This window comes from Natator depressus, chromosome 20 (assembly GCF_965152275.1).
Source record: "Natator depressus isolate rNatDep1 chromosome 20, rNatDep2.hap1, whole genome shotgun sequence".
NCBI lineage: Eukaryota > Metazoa > Chordata > Testudines > Cheloniidae > Natator > Natator depressus.
Window position 1 is genome coordinate 8,499,059 of NC_134253.1, and position 20,552 is coordinate 8,519,610.

Below are 20,552 nucleotides of genomic sequence, written 5' to 3' on the forward strand. Positions count from 1 at the left end.
AGAATCATAGAATCATAGAATATCAGGGTTGGAAGGGACCTCAGGAAGTCATCTAGTCCAACCCCCTGCTCAAAGCAGGACCAATCCCCAATCAAATCATCCCAGCCAGGGCTTTGTCAAGCCTGACCTTAAAAACTTCCAAGGAAGGAGATTCTACCACCTCCCTAGGTAACGCATTCCAGTGTTTCACCACCCTCCTAGTGAAAAAGTTTTTCCTAATATCCAACCTAAACCTCCCCCACTGCAACTTGAGACCATTACTCCTTGTCCTGTCCTCTTCTACCACTGAGAATAGTCTAGAACCATCCTCTCTGGAACCACCTCTCAGGTAGTTGAAAGCAGCTATCAAATCCCCCCTCATTCTTCTCTTCCGTTGACTAAACATTCCCAGTTCCCTCAGCCTCTCCTCATTCAGCTCCTTTTAGCCGAGCCTGATGGGCTCGGATTGGCTGCTTTCATGAGGCCTCTCTAGACAGACCCAGATTGGGGGCTCTTTTCCTGGGGCAGGGTGTAGTAGGACCACGGGGCCTCTTGTAAGGAGCCTTAAAGCCCAGGTACAGCCCATCACAGGCACAGAGAGGTTGTTTTTCTTAGAACCAGATAAGCCCCGAAGATAGTTGCTTAGCATAAGTGGGAAATATGATGCAGATGTTGGAGGAAGACTGTGGAAAGGGAGGATGCTCCAGCAGGTATCCCCACACTAGCCTAGGACTTAGGAGACCCAGGTTCCATTTCCTGCTCCCTCAAAGACTTCCTGTGTGACCTTGGGCAAGTCACTTAGCCCTTCTGTGCATCAGTTCCCTGCCTGTAAAATAGGAAACATAGTGCTTCCCTACCTCGCAGGAGTGTGGTGGGGATACAGACATTAAAGAGTTTGGAGGTCCTCAGATACTAGAGTAATGAGAACCTAAGATAGACATTAATGTAGTTGTAGGTTGCTTGGTTGGTAGTATTAGGACGCTCGGTTCATTCAGAAGATGTGCTGAGCTAAACCAAAATCAGGAGCTGTTGGTTAGGATCAGCACTAGGACTTGGCAGAAGAGGTCCACTCATCCAAACTCTGTCCGTATCTCTCTCAGCCAGCACCTGTGGTTGTGTAGCTAGTATAGGCAATGACGGCAATAAAAACCACAGAGAGAGAAGGACTCAGAAAGGTATCGTGAAGTCCCTGGTGAGGTTTCCATATAAAGGAGGACCTCTTCTACTGTCTAAAATGACAATTACTCCTATGAACTGAACTGTACAACTCCCGAAAGAAAGGCAGACAAGAGTCTAATGGTGAAACTGCTCTTCAGAGCCCTGTGTCTTACCTGGGCAAGGAAAGCTGTGCTGGTGACTCGGTGGTTTTCTGAGGGGGAATTCACCCAGGGGAGGAGGCTCTGTATGATCTCAGGTGTTATGAGTCCAGATCTTAGCAGAAGACTGGAAGACAAAAGAAACCGCTCATGGGCTAGATTGCACACTTCAAAAACTCAGCTGCTCTGAGCATACAGCTCTGATAGCTAGGAGTGGGAGCTGTGTGTTTCCACCCAGGACACCCCCGCACCCCCTGCCCACAAAACTATAAACGGGAGGTTCCCTCTCAGCCACTCTATTGGCTACTCATTCCCAAGGATAAAATGATGCCTTCTAGATCTCTTACCTCACCAGCAGACACACTCCCTCATGGTGAGTCTTGGGGTTTTCCACAAGAGTCCAAGTCCTCTGCTTCCTGAGCGCTCTCACCAGTCTCTCATTCCCACCCTTGAAAAGCACAGATTCTAATGCTTTGATAGAAAGCCTGGGGAAAGAGAGGCACAGAACTGCAGCAATCAGGAGGAAGGTGCAGCTTGAACAGAGAGTCAGGAAGCTTCAGTTACTTCTCAGGTCTGCTGTTCAATCGGCAGTTCATCCATTGGCAATGTCCTGGACACCAGTGTCCCTGGAAGGACTTGATGCTGGGAGGTAAGTTTCAGTCTCATACATCTCATAGGACTAGTTTTGCTAGGGACAAAATTTTGCAGTCCTTTTTCTCTTTCTGCAAGGAGTATGGGCACTAGCAGAGTATAGTGATATGGAAAAGATACATGATCAGGACCCAGAAACAGGGGGCATAGAGTGTGGTGATCACTAATGGACATTTTGGGGTCATATCTCCAGATATGAGGTGACAGAGTGCTGAGGGTTTGCACTTGAGTCAGCACTCTGGTCACTATTCGTACTAATTCGGTTCCTCACAGAAGGCCTAATTGGATAGAGGTGTACCTGATTACGAGGTCAGATTGGGGCTAGTGAGTCAAGGAACCAATCATTCCATTAACAGGTAAACTGTATAAAAGGACATGGGCAGGAGCCCTCTGAAGGGAACAGACAGAAAGAAACTTGGGTGACCAGATGTCCCGATATTTGGGGCTTTATCTTATACAGGTGCCTATTCCCTCCCCGCCCCCACCCCCATCCTGATTTTTCACACTTGCTGTCTGGTCACCCTAAGAGAAACAGAAAGACAAAAAGCTAGGAGAGCCTGACAAAGTGAGGTCTCTGAGTGGAAACACCTTACCCCCCACCTGACTTTTGGAGAAGAGTTTAGAAAGTTGAGATACAATATAAAGGTGCTATGTATTGGTAGGAGGATTAAATAGACTATACGTTGCTGTTTACAAGCAAAAAAGTCTTAACGCGGTCTGTGTTTGTGGAAGATGTGGGGGTGCAACACCCCTCTCTGTCACAGCTGGGGGCTCATCAGGGATTTCCCTGTTATCTATGCAAATGGAGAGCCTGTTGGAGAAGCCGGTGTAGAGGTTTGGCAGTCCAGGTGATGGAGGGAACACTGAAATGGGCGATGAAGCAGCAAAGAGAAGTGTAGAACAGGGGTTCTCAACCTTTCTGTTTCTGAGCCTCCCCCAACCCTCAACATGCTAGAAATACTCCATGGCCCAGTTCCAGGCCTCTGCCCCGCCAGGCATCAGAGTTTGGGGCTCCTGGCTCCAGATTTTAACCCCACAGGGTGCAGGGACTTGGGGCTTTAGTGCAGGTGCTGGGCTCAAGGCTTCAGCTTTCTGCCCTGAGCCCCAGCTAGTCTAAAGCCAACCCTGCTTGGCAGACCCCCTAAAACCGGCCCGGTTGAGAACTGCTGGTGTAGAACAGTGGTCTCCAAACGTTTTGGCTCACGCACCTCCAGGGTGACCTGCCGCAGACGCGCCACCGATGGAAGACCTGCCGCAGGCGGGCCGCCAGAGGGGAGCACCAGCCGTGGACGTGCAGAGCTGCTGCCGAAGGAAAAAAATGGCGGAGTGCAGTCCGGCGGCGCTACTGCTGCCACGCACCCCCCGGGATCATCCCGCGCACCCTAGTTTGGAGACCACTGGTGTAGAAGACCCGACAGACCTTCCAACAATCCCAGCAGACAGAAAAACAGCCTTTCCTTGCCTGGGAGGTTTAACAGCAAAAGAGTCGGCAGGAATTTATACGGGAGCAAGCCCAGGTCTGGCAACAACTCCTCCAAAGTTTGGTGAGTCCCATGACAGGAAATGGAAACCAGGCACAGGAGATCAGACTGTAAAATGGGACCTGCGAACAACCCCAATGTGTTTTTGGTTACTCTTCAAGGAGGAGCAGTGAGACCTCCTAGGGACAGAACAATGTGGGCCCTTCAACTGACACCCTATTTAACCGGGGAAGCACATATAGGGCTTTTAGTGATGAGCAGGCAAGAGATTATGACATGATTAAGGCAGCCATGCTGGACGAGGTGGGGCCTGTCCACGGAAAAGTACTGCCAGAAATGTAGAGTTGAAAGATGGATTGAGGGATTATGCCTCTGTGCATTTGGACAGAAATTAAAAGATTGGGCCACTCATTGGTAAGGCCAGATACTCAGACTGTGGGGGAGATCATGGACTGCATGGTTCTGCAAGTTTCTTCAGAGTCTCCCTGAGCATACCCGAGTATGGGTTCTTTGGCGCCAGCCAGTTCATCTGGACCCCACAGTTAAAGTGAGAGGAATTTGCAGAGGCGGACATTCCCAGAGTGAGTCAGTGGTTTAAGGGACTAGATTTGAGAAGGACCAGAGTGCCTACAGCTGGGAAGGGCAGCAAGAAGAAGAGGGAGGAGCCTCAAGGAACTGTAGTGGAAGCTTGGCCTACGGTGTGCTTCCGACATGGACCTGAAGGACATCTAAAAAGAGACTGTCTGAAAATGGACTGTGGGTTTGCCCAGTTTTGTGGTTGGGACAAGACTCCCAGGCAGGGAAGAAAAAAGAAAGTATCTACCGTATCGGTCTGGGTAGGGAGGAGCCACCAAAGGGACTAATGGACACAGCTTCATCCTGTTTGCTAATCAGGCAGGAGTTAGTGAAACCCCACTGGATACTTCCCAGAGGTAGGATCAAAACTGAATACCAGGTCCATGGGGACAATAAATTCTGCCCAATGGCAGAGGTGACTCTGAAAATTAAGGGGAAGTTTAGGCAGAAACATGTAGGGGTAGTGGATGGATTGCCCCACTGCCTTCTACTGGGCATGGACTGGAATCCCTTTCTAACAGGGACACCAAGGCAGGTATGGAGGCCCAGGAGGGCGGAAATAAAACCTGAAGGGCCAGGTAAAGAGGAAATATATGTAAAGGGGCTGGAGGAACCTAGACACGAAAGTATAGACAAGAGGGAGGAGAAAGAAAACAAAGGTCAAGCGTAAAGGTGACTTAAGATCATCCATTGGGGTCAAACAGTCATCAGAGCCCTTACCACCAGCATCTCAGGAGCAGGCATCCCTAGAACACTTTGGAGGGACTCAGAGCAGTCTGTGTCCATGGAAGAGGCCGGGGCACAGCCTACCACCCCATCACATATAGGTACCTAAAATGGGCCTGCACATGGGCCAACAGCATGAGCAGAATATATACTAGTGTCTGCAGCGCCAGCAATCACATAGGTAGGTACCCATCCATCTGAACAAATTCAAGTTTTGTGGACAAAACTGAGGCACCCATCTTGAAAACCTGACCCACTGTGGCCACTACATAAGATCAGCCTTACTGGGTCAGTCCAATGGTCCATCTAGTCCAGTACACTGTCTTCCAACAGTGGTCTATGCCAGCTTCTTCAGCAGGAATGAACAGAACAGGGCAATCATGAAATGATCCAATCCCTGTTGTCCAGTCTCAGTTTCTGGCGGTCAGAGGCCTAGGGACACCCAGAGCTTGGGGTTGCATCCCTGACCATCTTGCCTAATAGCCATTGATGGACCTGTTCTCCATGAACTTATCTAATTCTTTTTTTTTTTTAAACCCAGTTATACTTTTGGCCTTCACAACACCCCTTGGCAATGAGTTCCACAGGTTGACCGTGTGTTGTGTGAAGTAGTACTTCCTTATGTTTATTTGATACCTGCTGCCCATCTGTGAACAGAGCTGAGATCCTGGTTTCCTAGGAAAATTCAGAGACATTATAAAACCATGAAGTCTGTAATTTGAGCACCTTGTTGGCATGGAATAAAGAAACACAACAAGAAGAGAAACTAATAATGTTGTGAGATTGGTGGGAAATGTACATGAATGTGCTACCAGAGCTGAAGTCAACTGAGGACTCAGGAATCTTAGTGTTAACTGGTGAGGGGCACAGAGTGGGTGCCGAGGGGCCTGGTACGTACATTCTAGCTCACTAAAAGATTGCCCCATGAGTCTCAAATAAAAGCCCATGTCACCAATATCATTGTGAAACGCATGTACAGATGCTGTGTCAAGAGTCATGGATATGCATTGAAAATTACATTCTTAGGATCTGTGTCTCGGGACTAGTCACCAGGAAAGGTGACAAAATAGTTTTCTTTCAGGCAAGAAATGTTTATCCATCTCTTTGTTTTCATGTACATTAAGCATGTAGGGTTCACATTCAGTTGAGAAGGCCTGTGAGAACTTCAAAGAAAGAAAAGTAGCAGGAAGTAGACAGGGGGTGGGGACCCAATTTTGGGGTACACATCAAAGGTTTGCTCTAGTCTGTTTGGGGGACATCTTTCACTTAGGAAGTAGATGGACCGCGAGTTTGCTTCATGAAAGAGGGGTCGCGATCAGGCTTGGTTGAGAACTTTGGGTGAGAAACATCTTTAGACAGGAGGTTAACCTGTTGGTTAAGTTTAGTTTCTAGGAGCAGGTTATGATTTCATTTGAAATGTAACCATTTTTTGCTTGCATTCTTACTCACGGTCACTGGAATCTCTGTTCTTTGAGAATCTCGGTTCTTGTTTTCACTAGAAATATATCTAGGTGCTGTGAGTTTTGCAGTACAGAGTATAAGTATCTAGTGTAGAGTCTAAAGTAGAAGTAATAAACTGGTGTGTCCTGTTCCATTGGGAACAGCAGGCCTGATCATTCTGTGGGAGTTCAGTGGATAAAGGGCTGGACACTCTACGGAATGGTCAGAAGACTCGGGGGTTGGTGTGTGCCTGTCATTAACCTGTACAAAGAGACTGAGGTCTGAGGAGGCCTGGGTGGCAGCGTTTGTTTTGCCAGAGCCTGGTAGTTTCAGGGAACTGACCCACAGCAGGCACAGACAAGACTTCCTCACTCGAAGGGCATGTGATGGTAAGGTGCCTCGTAACCCTGGGAGCTCCTGGGGAGCGTCACACAACTCTACTGGAATTCTCTTTGTTTCTCTCCCTTCCTTCTAATTACCGGCAAGGGTTCCCCTCAGTAAGTTGTAGCCCTCTTCGGAATTGGCTCGGGCTGCTTCTCGTTGGCAAAGGCAGCTTTTGTCCGAGGGTTTGGCTGACCTGCTGCAGGAGAACAGGAAACAACTCTGGGAGCAGTTCCTGCACAGCTTTGCTCGACTGCAGGGCTGACACCACCTCAAAGATGGCACATGTTGCCTGAAAGGAGAGCATGGTAAAAAAGGAGATCTCTTCCCAACGCCATCACACCCTGTCTCCCCTTCTGATATCTGCTGTACTAAATTCTCCCTTCTGCCAGTAACTTGAATGACAGCGAGCAACTTGCTTAACTCGTGGCTCACTTTCCCACATCTGTACAAATGTGTATGACCTCCCAAGGCATGCTGTGAGTCCAAAGGAAGATTTGCAAAGCACTGTGAGAAACCTGCTCCAAAGACTTTCTAATGGCCAGAGAGTATTAAGTAAATCAGTAACGTTTCTAAAACTGCCGTATTTGTTCCACAGACAGCAGAGCCGGACTCAGGGAAACAGTCCATCAGAGGAGAAGTGCCCACACACCAATATTATACCACACTTCCCGCTTTCCATCAGCGGGATTGTCACAGGGCACAGGAAAGCCTGAAAGACGTGTCTGTCATCTAACTTACTGAGAGAGGTTCAGCAGCTGCCAAATGCCTGTCAATTTCTGTCTCTGAGGTGATGCTGCCTTCTGTTCTTGTTGGAGTCTTTATCTTCTCTATTAGGGCTTGTAGGACTTGAGTGGCAAGCAAGGGGTCTCCCCCCAGAGATCTCCACAGCTCAGCGGTGTCACTGCAGTTTAACAGAAGTTACAGGTGAGCCCTGGACACTTTTGTGGCTCACACTGAATGTGTCATATTTTAGTAAAGACCAAATGTTCTCCTTGCCTATGATGAGAGAGTTAGGAGTCCTGTCCTCCTTTAACGCTCCTCGTGTTTAAATATGGAGTTTCCAGTTACAGAACTAAGTTAAGTGACCTAGTCTTCCTGCAGCCTAACCATTAATACTAGACTTCAGAAGAACAGGACACAGAGCACCAACCTCACTTCCTGTTTGCTCCACTTCCCAGTCAATATGGAATCATGAGCATGTGGCTCCCAAAGAGCTAGGGTTTGGAAGGCAAGTGGATGAAAGAAAAGCCAGATTCCTACTAGATGGACATACAACTATGAGAACGAATATTCATGGCCATCCTAGGTCCCCTTCACAAATGGTGCCCCTACCCTCTGTTTGCCAGAAGCTGGGACTGGGCAACAGGGGATGGATCACTTGACAATGACCTGTTGTGTTCATTTCCTCTGGGGCATGTGGCACTGGTCACGGTCGCAAGACAGACTACTGGCCTAGATGGCCTTTTGGTCTGACCCAGTATGGCCGTTCTCATGATCTTAGATTCCAGCACTGATCACTGATAACTCAGTTAGGGATCTTTAAATGAAATGATGGATCTGCTTCCAGTCCACTTTTAAGTACCAAGGGTGGCAATTCTGCTCTGGCGGCCACACCCTCACTGATGCCAAGCAGAGGTCTGATGATAATATTGGCCCTAGTCTTTGCAATCAGCCAGGGATTTGCACCTGAAGCTGTCATGCTACCAGGAAACCAACAGCCACTGCTCATTTCCAGAGTGAGCTCAATTCAGGCGTCTAGAGAGGTAGATGTTTCCAACAATACACTCCAGTTATACCAGTAAAAATAGGTCTTTAGGATGTCAAAGCAGCTATTAATGAATGGAAACAGGATGACACTTAATTTCTCTCCGCACCCCAACTTAACATGTTCTTGGACCTTCCTGCAGAAAGAGCCAGGCTATTAACCCTTAGGAATGATCCCAAACTGTCTGCTGCTTAAATGAAGCCCTACATCTCCTAGTAAAGCTGTGGGATCCATGTTTTACCAAGATGAATGCAATAGGTAGCGGTATATACCTGTCCATCGGCAGACCTTTGCTGAGGAGGCTGGAGATCACTGCCTCTTGGTGATGGTGAGCTAAAATGGACACTGCCTCCACCAGGAACTGCCTCAAGCTGCCCTCCTGGATAGTAGGCATGTGGCGATATAGTATAGCCAGGATATCGGGCACCTGGAAGGAACAAAACCAGAAAGAAATGTCCCTTTTTCTTTCTCTCCATTCAGTCTACAGAATCAAAACCTTTCTTTAGCCATTTGCTGCTTTTTTAGAAATGCCTCACTTCAAGAAGCAAATGTTCAAATACGTCTGCGTAACTTGAACCCACACAAATTGCCCACTCACTGCTGTAAAAATTAACACTGACACACACATAGACATACCAGGTTATTTAATGTGGTGGTGCCCAGCTATGCATTACATAAACCAGTTCACATGCACAAAAGGCGGCTTTGCTTGCCCAGATTTTGCAGGTGTGATTTAAGCAGCCAAATCTGACCATTTGCCTCGAAGAATGCAGAGCTCATCAACAACCACAAGCACAAAATATGCAAGTGCTTTAAAGACAGTGTGTAAATGCCTGGGACTGTGAACAGGGGACTACCTCTCATATTCATTCCTAGCCCTTCACATCTTCAAAACACTGTGCAAACATGGCAGTTGTGCTGCGAGGGATCCCTGTCCTGAGGCCTTTCACCAGCCTTGTTAGAAGATTTGTGGAGAGCTCCTTTCATCTAGCTCTAATGCACTGGGTTCCAGAATAAGGCATATAAATAGTGGATCCCAAAGACACTAGAGTTTTCTCCCTCCCTCCTCCTCTTCTTAAAGGGAGGGTAGGTCTACACAGCAAAAAAATCCCACAGCACTGAGTTTCAGAGCTCAGGTCAACCTGGGCCTGTGGGGCTTGCATGATGGGGCTAAAAGTGGAGCTGTTCCTGCTCGGGCTGGAGCCCAGGCTCAGAAACCTGGCAAGATGGTGGCAATAGCCCAGTGCTCTTTTTAATCCATGTAGCTCTTAGCCATAGGCCTCCTAATACCTGGAGGCCTCCAAGTGCCAGTCATTCTGTCTTCTTGTATTTTCCCCAGAGTCTGTTTTCTCAAGCCTTTCTTGGCTGAATACTGTGGCAACAAGCTAGACCAATAAATAACCAACCATCTTCCTTTTCCCTTGGATTATCTCGGTCTACTGCTATTGATTCTGCCATTGCCTATCTTAGGGTAGGAACAGAGATGGAATCGACTCTATGTCCGAGGGGGAGAAACAGCAGATTTTTCTTCCTTACACATGAGGGCAAAGATCAAAAAGCCTAGAGTTTAGGCAGAAAAGCTCTCCAGTTCCCAGTTTTACCTGGTCCAGCATGGCATCTCCACACTCCTTCAGGATGATCTTCATCCACAGTCCAGCTGCCGTGGCACAGGTGGGGCTAGCAGACAGCAGACCACCCAATGTGGCCGCAATAAAGTCTGTGGCCTGTTCGGAGGGAAAGTACTCACTAACAACCTGGGAACAAATCAAAACCAGGAGAGACCGCAATGATGTTTGGCTCCAGCACTTTTAAAAATGGAAAAATATATATACCTGCATCAGCAAATGGCGAATTAGCCTCCTGTCTAGCTCGCCATTTGGGATTACAATTCTCTCTCTAGTCTATAGACTACATTTTTGTCTTCTACACTGATGATATCAGGTTAGAGGCAAAGACTCTGTTGCATAGTTAGCACAACATTGTACTGGATATGCAGGAGGTAAGTTTCCCCTTTGTAGTCTCTTACATACACTGCATCTTTTTACAGCACATAGAAGTCAGTCAAGAGAGGCGTGCACACAAATATCGGCGAAGGCAAACCCACAAGGTGACAGAATGAATCCTGGGTGGTTTCTCAGCTTGATGTTCCACTAACACAGTTTTTCTCCTGGATGGCTGGATGGCAGGGCCGGCTCCAGGCACCCGCCGAGGAAGCTCGTGCTTGGGGCGGCAGATTGCAAGGGGTGGTGTTCCGGACAATCTTAGGGCGGCATGGGGGCTCTTTTATTTCATTATTTTTTTGTGCTTCACTGCTCTGGATCAGTGAAAAAGCAAGAGCCGGCCCTGCTGGATAGGTACATGTGTGTGCATCTGCGTGCGCATTTTCATGGGCGTGCAACATTCTGTGGAATCTGGTTTTTACGTGGCATTCAGAGCACACATCTATGAAAAGCATCTTGCTGGTTACTAGCAACCAACGCCCCGCTCCCACAGCTCGCTCCGAGTACGGAAAGGCATCATGAAAGAGCAAATGTCAAATGAACGGTGGCCGGTCACTCGCACATCCGCACAAGCTTTTTGAGTCAGTTACCCTGGCCATTTTGGAAGATGCCTGAAACAGAGCCTCGGGGTCTGGAGCTGTTACTGCTTCACAGAGACATCTCAACTCCTCCTCTGCTGAGCCCAGGTTTATGGACTGGCCTGGAGTGGAGAAAAGGAGAAAAAGTACTGTAACGATTAAGGAAACTGAACCCCTACTGCATGGTTCTTCATACGGGAGGATCCATGTGCTATGTTGTCATCAGCATAGTGTAAAATCTTGGCCCCACTGAAGTCAATGGCAAAACTCCTGGTGACTGGAATGGAGTCGGGATTACACCCTGAAATGTCTGAACGTTACCAGTCGTGGTATGTTATTGTGAATGATCCAGGATTGAACAAGCTCTGTGTTCAGCTTGGAGCAGCTTTCTGTGGGTGCCTGGTTTCAGTAGTCTCTCTGCTCTCACTATTTACATCTCAGCTCCTATTCAAGTGCAACTCATGCAGGTAGATCAGAGGTTCCAGTTTAGAGGTGAATCCCTCCCCCAAACTCTCCTTGTAAAAGAGACGGGGATAGACAAAAAACTTCGGCAAGAAACCCAGGCTCATCAGTCACTTCTAAACAATGCTGGGATTACTATGTCGTACATTCAAAGGTTGGAGTCCTTTATTCTGTTTCTGAATCACCAACACTGTTTTTAGGACTGATTAAGAATAATTGGAAATAGGGTGACCAGGGGTCCCGATTTTATAGGGACAGTCCCCATTTTGGGGTCTTTTTCTTATATAGACTCCTCTTCCCCCCCCACCCCCTGTCCCGAGGTTTCACATTTGCTGTCTGGTCACCCTCATTGGAAATGGCCTTAAACGATAACCAAGCTCTATCCCTTATCATCTAACCATTAGGTGAAAAGAATATCCTACTCTTTCACAGAGGGGAAAAATGGCCTCTACTCACTCCAATAGCTCTGAATGCTCATGACAGAGGGCTGCTGGAAGAACTTTTTGTTTACAGAATTATTCCAGGAAACCCCTCCAATCCAGCCAGTGGCAGGGGAAAGAGAATGAAAATGTTTAGTACCAAGGGCTTGTCTCCATGGAGATATTCAAGAAAGCTAATCCACATTCATTTTCAAAATGCATTAGTTAAACTTCATTCAACACCTATGGGGACACACTTATTTAGAATTAAAGTGGCCTTCATTCAGGTTAGTTTCATTCATGGAATTCACTACAATTAATAAGGCCCATTTTAATTCAGAATCCGAGCATCCACACATGTGTTTAATGACATTTACCTCATGCACTTTAAATGGACACCTTTAGTTCATTTGGATTAACTTTCCTTAGTGTCCCTGTGTAGACAAGCCCGAAGGAATTTAGCGCTTATCTACCTGTATGCAGACCATTGATTAGTTGTACAGTTCCCAAAAGTGTGCTAGGCTCTTTACACATCAGAATCTTCTCTTCTAATGAGGTATTTACAAGATGCCCACCATTCTGTCTAAGCGACAACAGACAGGACAGAAAGAACTAGATAGGCAGACAAATGGACATTACAACAGTGAAAGAAGGTGAAGAATTCCTTATACCTGCTAATGGTCTCCTCACCTTGTATACAGAGAAGGCAGCTGATACAGTCAACCACCCACTGACGGGACGTGGCCAGCGAATCACAGCTGTATGGTGCTATTAGTCCAATCAGAGATCCAAACCCATCAAAAGTTCCCTGAGTCTAATGAAAAAAGAACGAAAAACGAAGAATGAATGGTCTCCAGTTGGACTAGACTTCACTTGCCATCCTTATTGTTCAGACCAGTCAGCTCTGTGTTTTTGGGGAACCAGGGCGCAGTATCTAGCCTGTCTGACTCATGAAAGACACCCCCCGCCCCCACCAGTCTCTGTTGGAACCAAAACCCATCAGAGAAAAGGCTTGCAGAGAACAATGAAGGGTGTTGGGAGACACACCTAGACCCCTCCTGAGAAGGGTGACAAGATTAAGACATCTCCATTTGCATACAGAATGAAGAACAGAGACAACTCCCCTAGCCTCATCTGCATGAAAGATGGGATAGGAATTAGCATGAAGAATGAGGGACAGAGAACCGCACTCAACTCTGGGACCAGAAAAGCAGGGACGCACTGCATCATGGGAATCCCTGCTCCAGATGCTAATGAACCTACGCCTGCACACACCTAGCTCAGCAATTATCAGACCAATTCTAGTAATAAATCTTTATTATCCTAAAATACTGAAGCAGCCTAGTTGTCTTGTGAGCTCCCTGGAAAAAACCACCACCCATACCCAAGAGCGATCAGCTCCTATTGTCTAGCCTAAAGAAAACCCTTGAAAACCCATCAGTTTACCCATAAACAAATCTAGTGTTCTCCCTTGAACCACTGTATTTTCTCTACAAACCCCCCTACCTATGCCCAAGTAAGGGTTCTGATGTATAGACCCAAACTCTGCATCAGTTCCACTGGGATTCCATCTCCTGACTGATCATGCGGGGGCCTCTGCCTGTCTCCAGCACTCAGGACCCTGAGCTACCACCATCACCTGGGAACCCCACCGAGTTCAAGCCTCATGGAGTGGGTGAGATTCCCCCCCCCTCGCCCCTCCGTTTTCTTTTCTTCCTCAGGTATTAACCTTTCAAATGTAACCATTATGTTTGTTTAGCCCTCCTTGTGTAGTTATCACTATTATTCAATAAATAACTTTTATGGTTCAGCTGGTTGCTTCTCTCTCTCTCTCTCTCTCTCTTTCTCTCCAAATTTTACTCTGTATTTTCCGCTTCCCCCATTTACTCTGCAGCAACTTCTTTTACCTAAGCTAAAGATCCCGGTAGCGCCCAAAAATACTGTGGGGTTTGCTCATGAAGTGGGTTACTACCAGTACAATTGTAACGTGAAAGTGGGATAGGGATGTGTTAAACTTGGGGCACAAAAGAGGGGATGTCATAAATATAAAGGGAAGGGTAAACCCCTTTAAAATCCCTCCTGGCCAGAGGAAATCTCCTCTCACCTGTAAAGGGTTAAGAAGCTAAAGGTAACCTCGCTGGCACCTGACCAAAATGACCAATGAGGAAACAAGATACTTTAAAAAGCTGGGAGGAGGAAGAGAAACAAAGGGTCTGTGTGTCTGTCTATATTCTGTCTTTGCCGGGGATAGACCAGGAATGAAGCCTTAGAACTTTTAGTAAGTAATCTAGCTAGGTACGTGTTAGATTATGATTTCTTTAAATGGCTGAGAAAAGAATTGTGCTGAATAGAATAACTATTTCTGTCTGTGTATCTTTTTTGTAACTTAAGGTTTTTGCCTAGAGGGGTTCTCTATGTTTTGAATCTAATTACCCTGTAAGGTATCTACCATCCTGATTTTACAGGGGGGATTTTTTTTATTTCTATTTACTTCTATTTCTATTAAAAGTCTTTTTGTAAGAAAACTGAAGGATTGTTCATTGTTCTTAAGATCCAAGGGTCTGGGTCTGTAGTCACCTAGGCAAATTGGTGAGGCTTTTTACCAAACCTTGTGGTTTTGGGAAGTATTTTGGGGGGAAAGACGTGTCCAAACAGCTCTTCCCCAGTAACCAGTATTTGTTTGGTGGTGGTAGCAGCCAATCCAAGGACAAAGGGTGGAATATTTTGTACCTTGGGGAAGTTTTGACCTAAGCTGGTAAAGATAAGCTTAGGAGGTTTTTTTCATGCAGGTCCCCACATCTGTACCCTAGAGTTCAGAGTGGGGGAGGAACCTTGACAGGGGAGCAGCTGAAAGTGCTGCGTAACCCAGCCCAGTGAGCACAGGGACACACGAGAGGATCAGCTGGAGAGGGCTGATGGACCTGGTCCGCTCACACTTGCTCTGCTAGTGTGTGCGTGCGTGCGCGCGTGTTCATCTAGTTCTAGGGCTGGAGGGACCCAGCCCTGGGGAACCGAGGTCCTGCAGGGCAGCTCCATTGGGAGGGGACTTGCAGAAGGAAGGAGTAGAGCTCCATAGGAACACACAAGTGACATAAGCAGCACAGTAATAGAATTACAGACCCTCCCCCTCCCCCCAAGAAGAGTAACCCTAATCAATGAGCCTACCCCAAAGTAACAGGCACATCTGGTAACATTGTGCCCCTGATTCCTGTACCGTACTGGGTAATGCACTTTGGAAAACATAATCCCAATTGTACATAGAAATGGATGGGGTCTAAATTAGCTGTTATCACTCAAGAAAGAGACCTCAGAGTCATTGTGTACAGTTCTCTGAAAGCAGCCGCTCAACATGCAGTCAAAAAAGTTAACAACATGTTAGGAACCCTTAGGAAAGGGATCGATAAGAAGACAGCAAATATCATTATGCCACGATATGAATCTACAGGACCCCCACACCTTGAGTACTGCGTGCAGTTTTGGTCATCTCATCTCAAAAAAGATGTGTTAGAATGGGAAGAAATACGGAGAAGAGCAACAAAAATTAGGCCTATGGGATAACTTCTCACCCAAGGGAGATTAAAAAAGGAGTGACGTTTCAGCTTGGAAAAGAGACGACTAAGAGGGAATATGCTAGAGGTCTATAAAATCATGACTGGTGTAGAGAAAGTCAATAAGGAAGTGTTATTTAGCCCTTCACCTAACACAAGACCAAGAGGTCCCCCAATGAAATTAAAAGGCAGCAGGTTTAAAACAAACCAAAGGAAGCATATCTTCACACAATGCAGTCAGAAGACAGGATACTGGGCCAGATGAACCATTCTTTTGTGGGAGGCAGGTTAGCCATTCTTATGTTTTATGTTCTTAGCTGGTTAAATAGAAATTTTCCTTTACCACCCTGGGAGCATAAGAACCAAGAATGCATTTGTGACACTGGCAGACCAGGCAACCTGTGTATGACCCATAATAACTTAACAAGAGGCACTTCCACTGTATCAAGACAGTTCACTTGCATGTGAATTTCAAAGAGATGGATTAGACAAGCAAACATCAACTCATTCAAAAATGAACAATAGATGCTAAGCCTATTTGTCTGTGTTGATCTATACGCGGTTAGCAGTTTCACTATGTAACCAAATTAGCTTGTAGATGCTCATTCCCTTTCAGGTCTTCATTATGTATGCAAGGTGTTCAGTTAACCTTAAAATCAAAGATGTAAGATACTGCAGGAAACTAATAATTTCTACATTGTCTTCAGCTTAACTCTCTGTGTTATAATGGAAGAACGGCTAATCACCTTATGCGAATGAGTAACTAGTTTACTGTGTATGCACACGCAATAGAAGATTAGCTTCAAAGCCAAGTACAGGAGGCGATCTGCATTGCCTAGTCTTTCTCGGGGGAAGGTCCTGCTGTAACCATTTTTGTGAGGTAGGCTTGTCAGCCTGCTAGAATAGCTAGAAAAGAGAAGGCTCGGGCCTCATCCTGTCATCTCTAGTCTGCTGAAACTTTGAACAGGGAAAGTGTAAGCCATAAGACAGAGAGCTTCCAAATCATCATTTGAAAGAACCTGGAAAATGCATGGAAAAACTAACAGACTTTACATCTTAGCTGCCTTTGGAGTCTGATCTGTTGGGATGATTCCAGAGAGACTTGTACAAGCCAGCAGTTTATTCCATCACTGTTGTGATCCTGAACTATGAACATTGACAGTCACTTATATGGATATTGATCTTTTAACCATTTGTAACTCTCTTCTTTCTTTTAAGAAGAAATCTTCAATTTAGTTATTAAGGATTGGCTGGCAGCATGCTATTTGGGAAAGACCTGAGATTCACATTGACCTGGGGATAAGCATCTGGTCTTTTATGATGGGTGAACCTCACATATGGTGAATCAGGTTTTCAGTAACCCCTCACTATATTAGACTGGGCTGTTTAGATGGGAGCCTAGGTCTGGAATGCCAAAAGGGGACCGTGTTTGGCATTTTGTTAACTAGGGTGGAAGCTCTTTTGCTGTTGACTTGGTGAATGTAATTCTAGAATAAGCCATCAGTTTGGGGGATTGTCTGCCCTTTACTTCTTGCAGTCTGCCCGGAGTGTGGTCACAGCATTGTTGTGTAAACCTCTCTCTTATGGAAGCAGAGGGATCTTAGTCACTTTGAGATCCCAGCTGCTGCCCTGGAAGTGTTTTTCATGCATTTGCGTTGAGTGTCAGATCGGATATAAGCAGGGAAGTCAACTCAAGGAAGAGGAAGGCTATACTCACTGTGCTATGAACTGTCTCTTGATAGGCAGTCAGCAGCTGGATGGTGGCCTGCAAGGCCCTTTCTCTCTCCCACTCCTTCTCTGAACGGAGCCATGTCTCTAATAGCTTTTGGTAGAGCAGGGGAATGGACAGAGTTAGTACCAGAAAATCCCTCCCAAAAGTTCCTCTTAAACAGGTTTAATTGTCACTAAAATCCCTCTCCAAAGCATCCGACCTCCATGGAGCGAAGGAATTACATGTCTAATGGAAGTCCCAGGGACCAGATTCACCTCTGAGTGATTGAAGCCAAAGGATTTACATGAGAGATGAATCTGGGCCTGTGTACGTGAGGTCTCCTGTAGACTGTCCGATGGGAGCTGTCTACCACATTGCATGCTGTTTGATGTCTGCTGCTGTGTTCTGTTTCCTGGGCAACTTCTCCCACGTGGAGTGGCCAAATGACAGAGAGGAGCATTTCTTTTTATTAATTTGAAGAAGAGCAGAGAAGTCCCCCCAGCCCAGCTCCTTTTAGAACTTCATTTTTATACTGAAGGTGCATCAAACTCCCCACCCCTCAGCTCTTCAGGATATTCTGTTCATGTCTGAGGAACAGGAAGTCTCCTCTGGATGAGTTTCCATACACAGGGCTTAACTCAATATGAATGAATTCCTCTTTGAAGAAGTGATCAGTTTCAACTGGTTCTCTTGGATTTGGCTACTGCAGTGGTGATTTTCTTGCCGGTCCAAGTAGTGTCAACTACATTGTAAGAAGTTGGTCCCAATCCAGCCCTGGCATAAAATGGCATAGCTTCTGTGGATTTCAGCGGGGCACATGCCTGCTTATCCCAGGAAGAATTTGGTGCTTTTTCGCCAACAATTCACTCCATTGTGGAAAATTCCTCCACAACTGAAGCTTGACCCCCTAAATCTCTGACTCTTCCCTGCAGTAACACAACAAACAAACAAACAAACAATCTCCACCATGGTTCAATGGTCTACTCACTTGAAACATTTCCTGGAACCAGTGTGCGGTTGGTTCTTCCTCCAGCAAAGTCTTCATTAGCTTGCCAAGGGCTTCCAAGGACTCTACGTACAGTGACTGAAACCAGAAGAGAAGGAGTGAGGCTCAGCACAGATAATTTGTGTGTGTGTGTGGGGGGGGGGACTGGGGGCTGGGGAAAGCTAACCATAACCTTGCCAGGGAGGCCATGTGTGACTGCCATCACCCAGTGCTTGCTGGGCAGAAATACAGTGGATGGTGCCTGAGGAGAATTGTTGTCACGTACCTGTATAGGCAGAGCATCCTTTGCTGTCTCACCTTCCTCTTTCATCATCTTCTCCAAGGGAGGGAGGGGAAACAAACTTTTGAAACACTGATGAAGGAGCTCACGGTTTTCCTTCAAGGTCAAAGACGGTTTGAGTTTGCTGGCAGAAGAAAGAGAGAGAGAGAAAAGTCATGCATTAGACTCAGTACCACCTCCAAGTAAAAGAAATGGGTCCAATGACTGGAGATTGTCTCAATCTAAAACCCCAAATGCAAACAACCCTTCACTTTGCAGCTGAGCACCTCTTTGCACCTCTATTAAGTATTGGCTCATCGAGAAGTAAAGCTAAAGCTTCAAGTCCCCTTTTTAGAGAAACCCACAAGCTTCCTTCCCCCTGCCAGCAAGCCAGACACCTCCCTCCCCATCTGAACTCTCCTGCATTGTACTGCATGCCCCACAACCTCCAAGTTTGTGTCTTTCAAGCACAAACCTCCAAATGGACACATTCAAACCCTCAAGAACTAAAGTTCTGCTGGTGAGCAGCATGTGAGCCAAACCCAGCAGGCATCAAACTGCTCCCATCCTGACACTCATGAACTAACAAAGACGACGTCACAGTGCCAGGAAATATGGCAGAAAATAGCCTACCTCAGATGTCTAATGGCAACAATTGCCTTGTAGCGAACTGGAGATGCCAGGGAATCCAGTGGTTCCTTTTTAATGAAGTCCTGAAATGCATGAATAGGGAAATGAAAAAAATGGGAAATGGATTTGAAAGGCAGAGAGGCTTTCCTCTCACACCCTGAAACAAGGCCATATGCCAGACCTGTAATAAACAGACACCGTGCTCGGCAGGCTCTCTGCCTCAGAAATGGACCGTAGGGCCATCTGCAGGCTATATAGAGGACAGAAAGATAACTCGCCAGACGCAAGCCATTCCTGCCACTTACAGCCCACAATAGGTCGGCATCCCTGCCAAGCTCAGAGCGGACCCAGCAGCATTCTGGGTGCCATGCAGGTAGCTTATGAGACTGCAGTGGTACAGTCACAGCCAATGGATAAAACAACATCTACCTGGAAAACCAGTCTTATGACATTACAACAAACTCCTTTGTACTTCAGTCCTCAAAGCTCCTAATCACTCACCAGCATGTAGCCAAGGAGCTCCAGTTTGTAAGAGAAGTTGAACTTCTGGGAGTCTCTGGTCTCCAAAATGGCACAGCTAATCTCCGTGACATTCTGGATGAGGGTTAATTTTAGGTGCATGTCCTACATAATCCAGAAGGAGAAACAAGAGGATGTGGATGAGAAACGGAGAGAAGAACCAGAGTCCAGAAGATAAAGATCAGGAATTAAATCTAGCCTCAGGAGAGGAGAGAGGTGTCCACAGACTCCAGAAGGCAGAGGACCCTGGCTCTGCACCCACCTCAGAAGAAGAGAAAACCCAGGTTCATGAAAGAAATCCAGGGCCACTTACACCAGAGCAGCCAGGACTCCTGCTTGATGTAGCAAGGAAATCAAGCTCTATGCAATTTAAACAAGCAACTTGTGGATAGAAAAGGCAAGAGCTGAGGGCAGATTATTTAGAATTTACCTTGTTTGTAAGAGCGATGCCCAGCACCTGAAAAACGAAATGCAAAACAGCTATTAGCAATGTCTATAGTCCCACATAACACACATCCTCAAAATGGCCTGGCTGGTGAATATGGAGCAGAGAGAAATCATGATTGTTAAATCTTCCAAAAGGCAGGAAATGTATTCAGAGGGGGTGTTTTGCAGAGGTCAAGATCAGGGGCCATCCTACGGAATATTTGCATTTGTGAACTTCTGGAAGATATCCGTTTGGTTCAACTGTGATCAACTTTTTTGACAAAGGCTAAATGAGATTCTCACTTAGACAGGACAGAATTGAATGGCAAAGTGACGTGGCGAGGTTGCACTGAGAGGAGAGTCAGTACCAGCAGTCAGACACCTAGGGAACAGAAATAACGAGCACACAGACAAACAAGACGACAGAGAAGAGGTAAGGGAAGTAGTGAGTCCAAGAAACAGAGTGACAGCAAAGAAACTAAATACAAGTTAGCACCATTCTCTCTTGGTTAGCGAAAGATAGAGCTAGATACACATACATATTAGGGGAGTTAGAGTGTTATTCTGAATAGCCTGAGTGTGACTGCGTCTGAATTACTGTGTAGCTGTGCTCGACAGAATTTCAGAAGAATATAGAAAAACTAGAGAAAACACAAAGAAGAGCAACAAAAATGAT

The 20,552-nt window shown here is 46.4% G+C and overlaps 1 protein-coding gene across 1 annotated transcript in view; it reads right to left on the reverse strand.

Annotated features, from left to right (window-relative positions):
- LOC141975265 (maestro heat-like repeat-containing protein family member 2B) overlaps positions 1 to 19,552 on the reverse strand; it is a 77,246-nt gene extending 57,694 nt beyond the window's left edge. Inside the window, 11 exon segments of the mRNA XM_074935564.1 lie at positions 1,311 to 1,422; positions 1,643 to 1,780; positions 8,591 to 8,745; positions 9,920 to 10,072; positions 10,909 to 11,018; positions 12,468 to 12,591; positions 17,043 to 17,147; positions 18,025 to 18,120; positions 18,308 to 18,446; positions 18,935 to 19,014; positions 19,433 to 19,552. Coding sequence (XP_074791665.1) covers positions 1,311 to 1,422; positions 1,643 to 1,780; positions 8,591 to 8,745; positions 9,920 to 10,072; positions 10,909 to 11,018; positions 12,468 to 12,591; positions 17,043 to 17,147; positions 18,025 to 18,120; positions 18,308 to 18,446; positions 18,935 to 19,014; positions 19,433 to 19,552 — 1,332 coding nt within the window.
- Between the last annotated feature and the right edge of the window lie 1,000 nt (positions 19,553 to 20,552).